The sequence below is a fragment of the Hoplias malabaricus genome, chromosome 7 (genome assembly GCF_029633855.1).
Source record: "Hoplias malabaricus isolate fHopMal1 chromosome 7, fHopMal1.hap1, whole genome shotgun sequence".
In the NCBI taxonomy this organism is placed as follows: Eukaryota; Metazoa; Chordata; class Actinopteri; order Characiformes; family Erythrinidae; genus Hoplias; species Hoplias malabaricus.
In genome coordinates this window covers 36,982,111-36,998,716 of record NC_089806.1, presented here as the reverse complement: position 1 = coordinate 36,998,716, position 16,606 = coordinate 36,982,111, and the positions used below count along the sequence as shown (strand labels likewise).

Below are 16,606 nucleotides of genomic sequence, written 5' to 3'. Positions count from 1 at the left end.
CAAAAAGAAAAGCCTCATTTGTAACGAGACCGGGAGCAAATATACGGCTTAGTGGTATTATTAGCTGCCTTCTGTATTATAATATCCACCCCAAAGCAGCTGTGGTAATGTTCCCCCGCCATCTGCATCGGCTACATCAACAGAAGGCTTATATTTACTCATGTTTCAACTAACATAATCTAAAGGTGTCGAGACCTACTATTTTAATATGAATGTGGGTATGTTTAGAACAGACAGAAGAAGTGATTAATTTGTGTTTAAGACTGGTGTATCGTTTTAACTCGTCTGTGTCCATCTTCGTGTTTCTCTGAACCGTTAATGCTCTGTAGCTTTAAACGGCGACGGGCGGCCCTGCGCTGGCTGCGTAGGAAACCCCGTGCTGGCTTTCTGAGGGGACCCAAGATGGCCGAACACTTACAGTGGGGCTAAATAATTACTCTCGCCAAGACGACGCGGTTCGATGCTGCTCGACGGGCAGCGCGGGGAATTTTTGGTCGGGAAAGTTTGAGCTCACCTGTTACGATTCCGCGTCCATCTCCAAGTGTCCGCCGCGGTTTGAGGATACGAGCGGCTGCTGCTTATACGGCCCTCAGCCAGAACATGGCGGAACACTTGGACAAAATATAAACGTTAGCTCGCTTATAATGAACACAACACGGTCGTGTGGCTCTGCTCACAAGTTCATAAACAAGACGTGTTTATAATGGGGCAGTAAAGAGGTCTGTAGTGTGTCCTCCCTCTCCTGTTCTGGATTAGAGTTTAAGTTTTACCGTTAAGTTAGTCAGAATGTCTGAAGCGAGCAGATAGCCCGCTAGCTAAACAGCTAATAGCAGGGCGCTCTAAAAATCGTTTTTGTTGAAACTGCGCGCTTTTCACGTATTATTCGCAGTCGTGCGGACAGCCACGGCTTGTGTCTGCGCCTCGGAGAGACCGAAAGCAAATATGCTGGGGACGGTGGTGACACTTGGCTTCGCTGGCTAACGCTAGACTGGACGGAGCCACCGCCGTAAATGTCACATTCGAGCGAAGAAGACTAACGAGCGGCAAGTTCACATCGTGAGGGAACCTCGCAAAACGCTGCGAGACATTTCATAGTAGGATTTATCGAGGGCATACCCCCCCATTACCTCCTTCCCCCCAAAAAGTGTCACCCGCCAGCATGACTGACACTCGGCGGCGAGTGAAGGTCTACACTCTGAACGAGGACCGGCAGTGGGATGACCGAGGAACGGGACATGTGTCCTCCGGATACGTGGAGAGACTCAAAGGCATGTCTCTATTGGTGCGCGCCGAAAGCGATGGTGAGTGTCACATCAGAGAGGGATGTTGAGTTGAGGTTGTGTGGCTTCTGAAGTGTGGAGAAATCATAACATCGCGTTTCTGTTTTACCTCCAGGGTCTCTACTGCTGGAGTCCAAAATCAATCCTAACACAGCCTATCAAAAGCAGCAGGTGAGCTGAACTCTGGATTTGCGCTTTTTCTCATATACTGCACAAGAGTCCTTGTTTTCACAGTGCTCCTCCATGGCAGATGGGGGCTGTCTCTTATAGCAAAGTTGAAAGTTTCAATTTAAATGATTCAATTTAAATCTAAAAGTGAGGACCTTTAACCTGTCACTATAGTGTGTGTGAGATCTGTCTAGTCTGATTGTGTTAAAGGGACTTGCTGCTCGCCATCCTGGCCAAAGAATATCCGGGGGTTTAGGGAATGTATATGCACTGAAAATAAATACTGGTTAGAGCAGTCGCAGTTTCATTGTTTTGCCAGATTGTTCAGTCTTTAATTACAGGCAAGTTGAATTAGACATGGACAGTTGTTTGAAGACTGAGGCAATATTGTGTGTGCTCCTGCAGCTATAGCTATTTGTGGATAATATAGTAGAACCCTGGATCATTGTAAATAGAACCAAGGTTTAAATGATTTATCGCAAATATCTTAGTTTTTAAACCCGTATTTGACAGTGATCAAAACTGCAATTATTGATTCATTCAGTTTCTATAAAATCAGTGCTTGACGTCCACGGTTTCTCACTTCAAGCACTGACCATAGACTGCCAGATGGCCAGTTAGTTTTGGTTATATTGTGTGTTGAGATGCTCAATATTGAGCACAACCTTTTCAAGGTATTTGAACCTTTTAAAAACTTGTTGGCTATAAATAAACCGAAGCTCATAAAAATTACACTCACATATTTTGGTGTCAGATTAAAAAAAAAGGAGTCTTTCAAGCCTTATTTAACCTTCTGGCTTTTTATGATCACACTGAATCAAGGACCTAATGAGGGGTTATATCCAGGCTAGTTTGTGTTTGTTTATATTTGGGTATGTTAAATATGCAGACCACTACTCTGTAGGCAAGTGGATGTGGCTGATCAGTAATTCTATCTCTGAGCTGGCATCACAGAACGGAAACACAGTTGGTGAAAGCCAGGACTATGAATTATTACTTTGGCTCTTGACGCTTTTCATTAACATTTGAACTGAATGTGTTTTTTTTTTATATATTTTATTTTATTTTCTAGGACACTTTGATTGTCTGGTCTGAAGCAGAGAATTATGATCTGGCCCTCAGTTTTCAGGAGAAGGCTGGATGTGATGAAATCTGGGAGAAAATATGTCAGGTGAATTGAGCTTGGACATCAAATGTAACTGTTTATTTTTAATACATACAGCCTAGCTTATACTGATATTAGTGATTTTTAAAACTGATGAATACATTTGTTTTTGTGAAGTCTTTTAGCTACTGTTGTCATAATTGTTCTGTCCAAGTGACCCTATGCTGCTTGTATGTTTTCTGTAGGTTCAAGGTAAGGACCCCTCAGTAGACATCACCCAGGAGCTCATCGATGAGTCAGAGGAGGAACGGTTTGAGGACATGTCCTCCCCTGGACTGGAGCTGCCTCCCTGTGAACTCTCCCGTCTGGAAGAGGTGGCAGAACTGGTAGCTTCATCGCTACCCTCACCACTGCGGCGTGAAAAACTGGCCCTAGCACTAGAGAATGAGGGCTACATTCGCAAGCTGTTGGAGCTTTTCCGGGTGTGTGAGGATTTGGAAAATCGTGAGGGCCTGCACCACCTCTACGACATCATCAAGGGCATCTTCCTGCTCAACCGCACAGCACTCTTCGAGGTCATGTTCTCTGAGGAGTGCATCATGGATGTGATTGGCTGTCTGGAGTTTGATCCAGCTTTGCCTCAGCCGCGGCGACACCGGGAGTTTTTGACCACAACGGCCAGGTTCAAGGAGGTCATCCCTATCACGGACCCTGAACTTCGTCAGAAGATTCACCAGACGTACCGGGTCCAATACATCCAGGACATGGTGCTGCCTACGCCCTCCGTGTTTGAAGAGAACATGCTTTCTACCTTGCACTCCTTCATCTTTTTTAACAAGGTGGAGATAGTTGGCATGCTGCAGGTGGGTACCACAAAAATGTTTGCATATATTCTCTCTCTCTCTCTCTCTCTCTCACACACACACACACACACACACAGAAACATTTAATTTTTTTTCAGGATCACATTTAAAAAGAATTCCTCTTTTGTTAGATGCATTTGTCATTCACTCAGGCGTGCACTAGTGTCTACATTACCAGTGATCACATAAGACTATTTGTACGAATAAACAAAGCATTTTTCCCCACACATGCATGAGTGGTTTTAAGGTTATAACAGTGTAATACATTATATGGGTTGTTACCCACATTTTAGGTAGAGAATTGAGTCAGCAGCAAAGCGGCACCGGATACATGTAAATTCATCTCTGAAGTTCACACATCTAATGAGCTGTGGCTACATGTTTTACTCAGCAGCTGTATACAATCACATCATCTTCAATGCAGCAATTGTATAAACTGTGCTGCCGAAAGGTATAGGAATCACATGAGTCTTACCAGTGTGTTTGAATGTTTAGGAGGTCCATGAAATGTGTGTTAAATTCTTTTTACCATATTTTAGTGATATTTTTCTCTAGTGATTATCCTAGTGAATGTACTTTAGAATTGTATTAATGTTTATATATCAGCATTATTTTTGACATCAGCAGACATTTACAGGAAAAATGGATATATGAGTCCACCCAGAATTTCCATATATGTGAATCTCTAGAAATAACATTAAAACAGTTTGATAGATTTTTCATGAATCTAATTTGGACTGCTAGGGTTTAATTTAAGGAACTCAACATGCAGATATTTATTAATATAATTACTCTTCAATAATTGAAAGAAATCATCAAGTTTAATGTTTTGAGCTCGGAAAAGCCACAGTCGTCATTGCTCTCAATGGCAAAAGTCACAGTCTTTGTTTGATTTAAGTTGAGGCTGTTCTGAGACATAATCTTACATGCCTTAGTTCATTGAATGAATCAGTTATCTCAGAACATATTACGTGCACAAGAGAACTCTTAAACACAATCTGTTAATAGACCACGTGCTTGCTCTGGAAATTTCCTTGTTAACGGTTTATAGTTTGTGGCTTTACTCAATCAGAAGCGATTTTAAACTCAGCTGGAACTCATCCTATATGATCCTCGCAAAATAGTTTGTCTCTGTATAAAGATATAAACATGTTTGAGTGCTTTCTTTTCATTACAGGTAATATATGAAATGACATGCATTTAGCATGGGTGTTAAGGTTCTGTCAGCTTTGGTTGCCTTAATTTATAATGGGAATTAATAAAAGCCAAATAAAACACAAAATTAACACCTAAACAGAGGAAAATAAAAGTATACTGGACTGAAGAGGTGCAATCCTAGAGTTTGCATGATTGGATAACAGGTGATGCTCAGTGATGATTGGTCAAGGACATGTTGCTGAAACTTTTGACTGGTGCTGTTTGAAAGAAACAATTTTCCCGCTCATTTGTGTGTCAACTCAAGTGTCCTTAGGTGTGAGTGAATATGTGTGTTTCCCTGTGAAGGACTGGAGCCCTGTGTAGGCTCTGGACCTACCGCGACTCTGAACTGAATAAGCGTTTACAGATAATGAATGAATGAATGAATTTATATGTCAGAAAAAGGACCGGGGGAGATGGTAGTCATTACCTCGGCAGTCAGTGCAAAGGTGTACATAATGTTTTGTGCACTTTTTACATTAAGTCGATTTGACATAAGTTGTGTGATGTCATTTTCCAGGGCAAAGAGTGTTAACATTTTTCTTCATGAAACTCATTGACGCTGCCAGAAGACAGTCCAGATCTCATCTGTCATCTGTCAACCACAGTTTAAGAAAGATGGAACTAGCCTGATTCAATTTTTTTTTTCATAAGTAAATTCCATTCAAGACAGAATTGGAACCAATTTGATTTTTACTTTTAATGATGTAATGACTGTGATATTAAATGAAAATAAATGAAATTATAGAAAATGGAATGAAAACGTACCTAGAAAAGAATAGAACGTTTGTCCAGATGAAGCTGGACGAGTATAAGATATTAGTATATACAGTTTATAAGTCTATGTGGAAAGGGTGGTACTTTTTTGAGTTCCTATAGCGATGTAACGTCTAAAGTTTCTGTTGGGAGGGGTTTGGTTTCCATGGAAACACTGGGTGCTTTCCATCTATCTCCTGTATTTGGTATGAAGAGTAAAGCTTGCTACTGGCCAGAACAATTCAGTCTTTGTTTATTTCAGTGAAGGTTATTTTGCAAAATACGCAAAGAGTCTCTGATCAGTTTTCTGGAATGAATGTGTGTTTATTTATTGTAACAAAAATAGTATATCTTAGTGATGTCAGCTCTTCAGATAAAAGCTAAGCCTTTCTTAAGATTGGGAATTTTGGAAGAAAAATATAAAACCATTGTTCTGGAGAATTGAAAGTGTTTTTACGATTGTGATTTTCTCAAAGATGTGAGAATGCAGAAAAATGACCAAAGATCATATGATTTAAAATTGAGTTAAAATATGAATGAACAAAAAAAAGAAAATATTATTGAGAAAAATGCTGGAGTGGCTTTCAAAATTGTGTGTACATTTGTATCAATATAGTTGTGTGTTTGAAGCATTTTTAATGTAGCAGTGTGTTGAACGTCTAACACAGATGAATATTTTCCCAGAACAATGGCTGCTGTAGACTTCTGTTTTAGCATCATGTTCCTGATGCTTTGATATGCCATTTGCAAGTTTTAATGACAGGGCTGCTCAACAGATTTTCTACAAGAATTGACAGTAAAATAAACAATTTCTCAGTTTGAACTCCCCAGATTGAAAATTGGAGTAACTTTATGAATCTTATTTCTCTCTTTCTTTCAGGATGATGAGAAGTTCTTAACCGAGCTCTTTGCACAGCTGACCGACGAAGCCACAGATGATGACAAACGGCACGAATTGGTATGCTGAATGGGTCACTAAGTGAGAGTGATTAGTGTATGGTTCAGGGTAGTATGTATACTGATATAAAATAGAAAAGAAGTATGATGTTGCATTTGAAATATTTATTCAACAATAATGATGAGAAATAGCCTCCTAATTACAGAAGGTTATTAAAGAGCACAGCATTTAACTTATGTCGCATATAAAGGTTTAAAAAGATGTGAAGTCTGGGACTATTTTCTTAAAGAATTATGTAGTCACACTTTACCTTGCATTATGCTCAGCAAATCTATATCTAATGTATCTTGTCCTGAAAATGTTACTCATGTGATGCATTGATTTGTTTTCTAGTAATTTGCCTGATGAACAGTCGTTTGTTTTGCATCGGACTGATAAAACCACTACACAGAAGCCAGAGCGAGATTAAATTCCCTGTGACAGGCAGAGCCTGATAACCATGTTGAGTTTAGGGTGTAGTTTACTTGAGACTCGTGTGCTTCTGAAACTTGCTAAAGTGCAACATTTCACACTACAAACCACAGCATTCGTTATCTTTTAACAACAGCTTACCTCAGATCTCTAGAACATGCAACATTTTTGTAATTGTTTAGTTTTTCAAATACAGTAATTACCTGTTGTTTAATCATTTAATCTCGTATATTTTATCTATAATATTAATTACAGAAGCTGATAGGAAAACCCTTGCTAGCCCACTGATGCTATCTTTAGCAAGATTTTTCAAAATAACGGAGAAGTGCACAAATGACAGCACCATGGTGCAAAAAGCTGCAATACACTGTCTAATAACCGACTGCTCTCTCCTGACATCTACATTGAAATAGCTGTTGCATATTTTAGCTTGTGTACTCTGATAATAATAATTTAGTCTTTGGTCCAAGTGGAAATCTTTGATTTCAGTGATTTTGGTGAAAATATTTTTTTTTCATGTTTTGTTGGAAAAGTATATAATGGTGTAGAAAACTTTGATTTTTTCTACATTGTCTGTTTGATCTTTCCATTGTCTGTTTTCTAGGTAAATTTTCTTAAGGAATTTTGTGCGTTCTCTCAGACTTTACAACCACAGAACAGAGATGCTTTTTTTAAAACGCTCTCAAACATGGGAATCCTACCAGCACTTGAAGTTATCCTGGTGAGTGTGAATATGTTCTGTCATTTGGCCATGAACAATCAGACCACAGGCTGAGTGCCATTAAAGCCTGCTATGCAATCAGTATAGTAGATGCCTGTAATTATATGGCTTGGTTTTGCTGTTGAAAGTGTGGGCTGCATACACATCCAACATTTTCAAAATATATGTATTGTACAATATTTTGGTTACAATTTTCAAATGTAATTTGTAGAGTACAAAAACAATACCATGTTTGTCATGCCACATTTTAAGTTAAGATTTTGTTGTAGCTTGATAGTAGTCACTTGTGCTAGATTTTTTTCCCCTGTCCTTTCAGAGCAGGCTGTTCACACTTCCTGATGCCATAAAACAGCAAACCTTTCAGTTGGTCACACATTAGAGCAAATAATGAAATAATGGAAACAATGGATTAGTGATGGGTTTTGTTTGAGGGACAAATATTATGAGGGATATAAATACACACATGGTTTAGGTTTGGATAGGATTTTAAAAACTGTGGGTAATCTACGAATTAATTTGCCCTTAATTATAGTTGGTTATCCCTGTACCAATGCCTCAAAAATATCAGCACATTGAATTTAAGTACTTGCTGTACTCACTTATGGATGAGCTGTACTCACGTGTGGGTGTTTTGCTTGTAAGGGAATGGATGATGTGCAGGTGAGGGGAGCAGCCACAGATATTTTCTCCTATCTGGTAGAGTACAACCCTTCCATGGTGCGTGAATTTGTCATGCAAGAGTCCCAACAGAATGATGACGTGAGTGTGACAGCCAGCAACCCACACGATTACTTAACCGTTATCACAGTTATTGTTGACTATATCACCATCTTCTCAAACCACTAGGGCGTTTTGCATAACCCGCTTTTATCTTTGTTTTTCTCTGCAGGATATCCTTTTGATTAATCTCATCATCGAACACATGATCTGTGATACAGACCCTGAGCTGGGGGGAGCTGTGCAGCTAATGGGGCTACTGAGGACCCTGGTAGACCCTGAAAACATGCTGGCAACCGCTAATGTGAGACATAATGTCTTTTTAATTTATTCAAAGGTTTAGAATTTTTTAATTGTGATCATACACAAGATAAGCTGTAAAATATCCTATGCCAATCCATTAGAGCTTCACATAGGGCCCTACCTGCAGCCACCAAAATTCATGTTAAATCCTACACCTCAACACTAAGGTTGCTGTGGCCGTTTATGATCCGATCTTCAATCAGCTGTCTTTAAAAACTGTGGTTGCTCATGGAGCCCAGCCCATGAGTGCCCAAACCACCCACTGTTTCACTAGCTCTTAAAAATGGAGCAATTATAAAAGAAGGTGTAAGAGTTTTAAGTATACATGGATGTCTTAAATATACATATATGCACCTGTGTCAAACTTCAGATGCTAATAGTTCTTTTTTCTTTCTTGCAGAAGACAGAAAAGACAGAGTTTTTAAGTTTCTTCTATAAGCATTGCATGCACGTACTCTCAGCACCATTACTGGCCAACACCACTGAAGAGAAGCCCAGCAAAGGTAAGTGAGATCGCGGAGTGGTTGAAGAGGTATGAGTGCATTTCTAAGTAAGTGTTGACAAATGGAGTTGGCCCATATTGGACAAATCAGAACAAGAAATGCGTGGGTTGATTGTGATATTTAAACATTTTGTATGTCGTTGGTATTCCTGAGTACATAGAAACACACTGCAGGGTGTTTATGTCTCAGTCCTGCGCTTTGTTTTCTTAGATGATTTCCAGACATGCCAGCTGCTGGCGCTGATTGTGGAGCTACTCACCTTCTGCGTGGAACATCACACGTATCACATAAAAAACTACATCATCAACAAAGACATCCTGCGTAGAGTGCTGGTGCTCACTGCCTCGCGGCATGCTTTCCTAGCTCTATGTGAGTACAAACACTCTCGCCCTATTTATCTTATTTAACGTTTAGAAGGGCCAGAACTTATCAGATATTTCTTATGAAGATGTTTCTATTTCTCATAGTAATCTGTAGATTGTTCTTGTTTAATACAAGTTCTTGGTAAATTACTTGTGCTCCTGTTTCTTAGTCAAACTAAGAACACAATTTCTAAAAGGCTATTGCAAAAAAAAAATATATATATGCCTGTGATTTTACACTTTAACAAGCTCTACTCTTAAGCGGTTTAGAAAAACTACGCTTGGCAAGTGGACGCTATGCAACTTTCAAATTGTTAATCTCTGTACTGCTCACACTACACATGTATCTCTTGTGACCTGTTGTTTGTCGAGTGTACAATACACAAGACCTTGCAGACAAGACTCACAATCTGCACAAAGGGATTTGAGACAGACCATGGAAATATTGCAATCAGTGTTTGTCACATGTTTATTAATGTAAAAATAGAAAAATAAAACAATTCATAAACAAAATCAGGAAAATGTAATAAAAAAATAGGCGCAAAAATTGTTTAAAATTTAAGACTCACTGTGCTGTAGATACGACATGAACCAGTTAACAGTTTCACTGTAAACTACGGCAAATTTCCTGACAACTAGTCATACTGTTTCAACATAAAATAACAGAAAGGTACAGCGCCAACCAAAGTTGTTAGTCTTCCAGTGGCTGCATGCCGCACCTTAGACTTTGTATCAGGGGAAACATGGTGCAGTGACAGAGCCACAGTGAAGTGCCCAATCTCACCTCACCCTACTGATTTCACTCCCCATGGACCCTCAAACCAGGGGAGGTGAAATCAGGATGGGGAGGCGAGATTGCACCAGACCAGAGCTCCTGAAAATTGAGGAGTAAGCTAATGGGCTAATAAGTTCTGAGTGTCTTGTAAAATCATGTGTGGCAGTAGAAAGGTGCTGGTTTATTAATTTAGCTTGGTATTTAATGTCTAACAAAACATTGCTTGAAAAAAAAAAAAACACATTCTGTCCAGAATTACAAACTCTACCTTGAACGGTGCAGTGCTTTTTTCCAACTTAAATGGTGCTATAATTATATTTGAGTGTTGTTTCTACCTTAAACAGAACCTGGTAACAGTTTGATGCCAACCTTAACATTAAGTTCCACATTAAATATTTTAATGTTTTAATGAATTGTTTCCTATTGTGCCATAGAAGATATTTGAAAGAAACATTGCTCTTAAAAAGGGACCTCAACAAACAAAAACATATTTGATTGTTATTAATTACCTGTTAAACAAAGCCTAATAGCAGAATATGTTGTTCATGAAGGTCTGTATTTGTTTAAACTTTATTTAAATGAGTGCATAGAGCTGCTAGTTGTATTTGTGTTTAATGTAAAACTGGCTGAGTTGACTTCAGTTTATGTATCAGTGCTTTCTGAACTTTGCAGTATATTTTATTAATATAATGTGATCATTCTGATAACTGTGTTAAATTTGTCCAATATAATCATGATATTAAATTGTCATACCGTTTCATGTCTGCTGTTGATAATACACATTTATTACCTGTGCTTTTCTCTTTCGACATGGAGATGTTTAAACTGTGCAGGTGATCGTAGATAGAGCTCACAATAATACGCAGTCCTTTACGTGGAGAAATCCGTGACACAAACCCAAGAAATGTCTATCACGTGCCAAAATGAAATTTTATATATACATACTTTGCACTTGTTTGTGCACAAAATAAAGAAGAGAACGAAATCGTGTAATTTCCATAGCCCTATAGCTTCTTCTTCATTTCCTGGGTTCATACAGAACACAAGTTACCATCACCAGCACAGAGGAGAAAGCTGCGGTGAATATTCACTCCGAGGCTACTCCAAACTCAGCTGTAGTGGTGGTGAGCAGCAGCCTCGGTAAATATTTGAAGATTTATTTTTTCCAGTAACCCCTTTCGACATGTTTGTTGTTGTTTTGGTTGCTAGCACCTAGCTCCCTGAGAGTTTTTCTCATGCTCCCATTGGCTGTTGCTCATTTCTGCTGCTACTGCTTTTCGTAAAGGTTCTTACATTTCAAAGAAAATATAGACAAATATCAGGGTGCGTGCAACAGCTCAGACTGTGAAAATTGCATCGCTGAACCGTTTACATAAGCAGTTGTCATGGGTGCGCTCGTTTGTTGTTGAGCGATTGTATATCTCATAAATGTAAAAAAAAAAAAAAGCAAACAAAAAAAAGAGAAAAACAGAAAACAAAACATGCGACTTGAAAATCAGGGCTAAAATCGCGTAGTGTGCACTCGGCTTAAACTGCATTCCTGTGGTATACTGTCTCTGAGTTTTCTTTTTCGTCTGCATTAACCCTTTGGTCATGTTGTACAGGTTCTTTGCGTTTCATGAGGAAAATCGTAGGACTGAAGGACGAGTTCTACAACCGCTACATCATGCGGAACTTCCTTTTTGAGCCAGTGGTCAAAGCTTTCCTCAACAACGGCACTCGATACAACCTCATCAACTCAGCCATCATAGAGATGTTTGAATATGTCCGTGTGGTGAGTATAAATGGCTTTGTCTGAGCTGCCTTTTGTAAAGATCTTACTTATTTTGTCATGTACTTTGTAATTCTAACATCAGTTACATATACATTTTAATTAAAAGGATTGGTTTCCATTTTTTATTAATTTTTTAAATTATTTTTGTTATTCAGATACTGGAAACTTTCTTAGGCACTTAAGCAAATAGTAATATCTTCCTGTAGGTATCAGATATAACTTGTGTAACAGTACTTCAGTCCATTTTTGTGTAACTTTTTCCATAGGAGGATGTGAAATCCCTGACTGCTCATATCATAGAGAACTACTGGAAGGCCCTAGAAGATGTGGACTACGTGCAGACTTTTAAGGGCCTCAAACTCCGTTATGAGCAGCAGAGAGAAAGGCAGGACAACCCCAAACTTGATAGGTTGGTAGCTAATCTTGCAGGTTTCAAACTATTAAAGAAGTTGTGATCTGAAATAATTGTTTCCAAAGTCTAAACATAGGGTAACAGTAATGTTTATTAGTAATTTGATCACAGGAGGATGGGTTCTTCTTGTGAGTCTTCCTCCAGCCCCAGGGGAATATTTTTTCTTTTCATTGTCACGTTTGGCTTGCTCACATGGGGCTTTTGTTCTTATTACTGGAATTCTGTAAAACTGCTTTGCAACAACATCAGTTGCTGTACAAATATAAAGTGATTGTTTATTGATTTGAAATATATATATGTATGTGTGTATAAATATATGTACAAACAAGACAGTAACACATTTGTTGTTTGTGCTTTCAGCATGCGGTCGATTCTGCGGAACCACCGCTTTCGGCGGGATGCGCGGACGTTGGAGGATGAGGAGGAGATGTGGTTTAACACAGATGAAGATGACCTGGAGGACGGTGAAGCAGTGGTGCCCCCCTCAGACAAGATGAAGAATGACGAGGACCTGATGGATCCCATCAGCAAGTTCATGGAAAGAAAAAAATGTATGAGACCATCTTCATTACTGCAGAAGCAGCTATATAATATTATTAAATAAATATTAACAGTTTTGTCAGCAATGATTATGAGGGTTAATTATATAACTGTGGTTTATTGGCACATGAAGCCTGCCTAGACATGGCTTTTAACTATATGCTTTAGACCAGATGTGGCAAGCTCCAGTTTTGGAGGGCCAGAGTCCAGAAGTGTTTGGTGATTATTAAACTGATTCAAAACTGATTGAACCATAACACGCATCCAAGTGTCAACATACACTTTTACTTGCAATTAACAAATTTCTCTCTGTCTCTCTCTTTCTTTCCTAATCAGTGAAAGAGTCGGAGGAGAAAGAAGTTTTGTCAGGGAAGTCTAGCTTGTCGGGGCGACAGAGCCCCAGTTTTAAGCTATCCTTCTCCAGTTCGCCCAAACCCGGCCTGTCCTCACCCCCTACAGCTTCCCTGCACCCTGGCTCACCAGGATCTCCTGGATCCCCTGGCTCTGGGACCAGGAGCTCACCACCCTCGGCAGCTGTCACCACTAAAGTGAGTTACTGCTCTGCTAGCTGATCTGTCCCTTTAATGGAGATGCATTGTGGTTGATGCATCAAAGCAACCACAGAAACATCAATGAAATGGATGGATCCAGAGTAGAGAGAAAGAGACAAAAATATGTTAAGCAGTATATTGTGGAGTGCTTTTCATGAATGAACTTCATAAAGAGCATGTAATTTTAGGTAACTCCTCAATGCTTGGAATTAATAGTTTGCTAAAATAAAATATAATCAATGAGGCTGAATATCAGGAAACTCTTGTGGAGATTTCTTTTGTATTAGATTCCATAGAATACCATGAACAGTGTTTTAGTCTTGGTACTATTAAAGTAACCAGGTTCAAGGACTGTGTACAAAATGTTTTCTAAATCAAAACCTTTAATGATGTACAGTGGGCATCACCGAATGGGAGACTTTGGTCAAGAAGGAATGAGTCTCAAAACCAGAATTGGTGGCTGGCTGTGCTCTTCAGGTCTTAAGGTGGTACTAAGGTGGAATTATAAACAGATATGTCTCTCTAACATAGTGGAAATCACTGCATGTGCTCGGAAACCTTTTTAAAACCATTTGTCTATAAACAGATTGTTGCTGCATACACAAGTGCAAAAAAAAGCATATATAGAGGATCGAGAAACACCACCTCTTCCTCTGGGCCTGAGCTTGTTTAAGATGCACTGAGGCCAAGTGGTAATGTGTCCTGTGGAATAAAGAAATCAAAAATGTAAATTATTTTGGGGAATTATGGCTGTGGCGTCTTCCAGAAGAAAGAGGAGAGGGACCATCTAGCTTCTCATAAGCACAGAGTTCAAAAGCCAGCATCTTTTGTGAGGGGGTGATAGTGCACACGGCATGGGTGACTTGAACATCCGTCAAGGTACCGTTAATGCTGAATGATGTATACAGTTACCTACAACAAGCTGCCAACCAGACAGCGGCTTTTTCTGGGAAGACCTTGCTTAAATCAGTAAGACAATGACAATCCACACTCTGCATGGAGTAGAACAGCATGACATTTAAGTAAAATGTCCAGACCTGTCACCTTTGAAAAGTGCCCAAGCTGTTGAGCAAACAAGAATGGGAGAACATTTCACTTTCAAAATTACAGAAACTGCTCTCAGTTCCCACGTTTATGCAGAGTGCTGTGAAAACAGGAGGTGATACCACACTGGTAAACGTACTCTTGTCCCAACTATTATTTTGTAAGGTGTTGCTGGTGGCAAATATTCAGTATTTAAAAATGTATTTGTATCATTGCACATTGTTGCATTTTGGTTTCCTTTCCGTTTTGCTGTGCCCCAAATTTTTGCAAATTGAGTTTGCACATTCCCACAGTTGTGACCTTATCTGGCCTTTGAAGAATGTTCTCATGCTTGCTCAAATTTGAATGTCTTTTGCTGACTTTGTTTCTCTGCCTCAGAGTGGGTTGGTGGGATTGGTGGACTATCCAGATGACGACGAGGACGATGAGGAAGAGGAAGACTCGGACAGTAAAGAGGGGAGTCCTCCGCTGTCCAAGAAATCGAAGCTGAGCTCTTAAAAACACTCCCTGTCCAGTCGCCATGGTAAAGCTCGGAATGGAGCCTTTATCCACAGACTTTATTTCAGTGCTCAAGCCTTGAACACAAAACTGAAAAATATGAATGGAGAAAAAAAAAAAAAGAAAGAATGGATAAAAGAACGAATGCCGTGCCCTACCCCCACCCCCAGGAGTCCAAGGGGTGCCATGCAAGGGATGGAGAAAGGGAGAGCAAGAGACAGGGAAGAATAATCGCTCTTGGAATGAAAAGGGTGAATGTCTCCACAAGGAGAGGTCAAGTGCCAATCGGTGACAGAAGCAAAGAGAAAAACTCAACGCAGAAACAGCAAAGACAAGGAGATAAACCTGTGGTTTTGGACAAATGATTAAAAGGATTTAATAAAAAAAATAATTTAAACAAAGCTAAAAGTACTGGGGGGTAAAAGACCTCACACACACACGTGCACACTCACTGAGACTGGTTCCCGCACATGGCGTCCCAGCCTCTGACCAGGACACACTGCCCCCCCTCTCAGGGAAGGACACCACATGACCCGAAGGGGCCAGCCAATCCTGAACCACCAGTCACCTTTGCTTACTCCATCTCCATTTCTTTCTCTCCTTCCTCTACCCCTTTGTCCACCCCCCTCCCCTTATTTCTTCGTTTGTTCTATCCTTATTTCTTTTTTTTGTGTGTTTTTTCTGGAGCCTGACAGGAAACGTAGGGGCAGTTTGGGTTGTTATAGTTGATGAAGATGTCATCGTTGTCCTCGTGGCTCAGTGGAAGTTCTTCCTCTTTCAAAGCCAGTGGTTTCCGCTTCTGTTTTCCATGTTCTGTTCTCTTCCTCTCCCTTTTTTTAAATGACAAATGGAGACCTGCCTTTAAATGTTCAGGACGTTTTCAGTCGCACTTGAACAGGTTTTTAAAACCTCGTTAGGGGGAAGAGTTAGTTTTACCTTTTTTTTTTTGCCCTTTGAAACTGCAGATTTTTTTGGAAAATTTGTAAGCCCGTCTTGATTAAAGATTGAGTGGAACTATAGATGTGATCGAATTTTTTTTTCCCCGATTTGTCATATCTTCATTTTTCTTTTACATGAGTGTACTCTTAGTTGGTGGGTATATTTGGGACCATTAAAAAGATCTTTGCTGTAATATATCTCATGGTTGTGCTGGCTCCGTGAATGGTGTCTATTTTGCTTGTATTTTGATGCAGTTCTTTAAACATTTATTAATGAGTTTTCCCATTTGTATTTGCTGACACTGAAAGGGATTCGTGACCTTTAACTTGCAAATAAAGATTGAACTAGTGGGGGTCAGTTGACATAAAAATGAGGCTGTGTTACCTAGCCCCCAGTAGTTTTCACTAATCAGTGACATTTGTTAGTATTCTTGGGTGAAGTAGAATTTCTGTACATTTTTAGGTTTGTAGGAAAATGCAGGACCGACTTCACTGCCCACCATCACCGCTGGATGGCGCTGATGTTCTATTACTTACTCCTTCAAAGCCTGGACCTTTAAAGGCTTGTGTGATTACACCTTCATATAACCTGCAAACTGAAGTGTATATATTTCAGATTTGTGTTGTAAGAATTCCAACAGTGCACTGCTGAAGTGATCTGACAAAAACACAATCTCAAAGCTCCCTCTAAAGGTCAAAGACTCAAGGTCAGCACTTGGGAACTGAGCCA

At 39.6% G+C, this 16,606-nt stretch overlaps 1 protein-coding gene across 1 annotated transcript; it reads left to right on the top strand.

Moving 5' to 3' along the window:
* Nucleotides 1-366: 366 nt before the first annotated feature.
* Nucleotides 367-16,285, top strand: smek1 (SMEK homolog 1, suppressor of mek1 (Dictyostelium)). Its single transcript, XM_066676789.1, has 15 exons — nucleotides 367-1,301; nucleotides 1,396-1,451; nucleotides 2,521-2,619; nucleotides 2,799-3,416; nucleotides 6,250-6,327; nucleotides 7,343-7,459; nucleotides 8,102-8,218; nucleotides 8,349-8,480; nucleotides 8,880-8,982; nucleotides 9,193-9,351; nucleotides 11,724-11,893; nucleotides 12,160-12,302; nucleotides 12,666-12,856; nucleotides 13,182-13,393; nucleotides 14,819-16,285. Exons 1-15 carry the CDS (start codon nucleotides 1,160-1,162, stop codon nucleotides 14,936-14,938), a joined length of 2,457 nt encoding a protein of 818 aa, XP_066532886.1. The 5' UTR covers nucleotides 367-1,159; the 3' UTR covers nucleotides 14,939-16,285.
* Nucleotides 16,286-16,606: the final 321 nt, after the last annotated feature.

What these genes read in the sequence shown, in the direction of transcription:
- smek1 (XM_066676789.1), top strand. Translation starts at nt 1,160, where the DNA reads ATGACTGACACTCGGCGGCGAGTGAAGGTCTACACTCTGAACGAGGAC. An exon ending in ATGACAAACGGCACGAATTG is followed by an intron (nt 6,328 to 7,342) that starts GTATGCTGAATG and finishes TCTGTTTTCTAG; the next exon opens with GTAAATTTTCTTAAGGAATT. An exon ending in TGTTTGAATATGTCCGTGTG is followed by an intron (nt 11,894 to 12,159) that starts GTGAGTATAAAT and finishes CTTTTTCCATAG; the next exon opens with GAGGATGTGAAATCCCTGAC.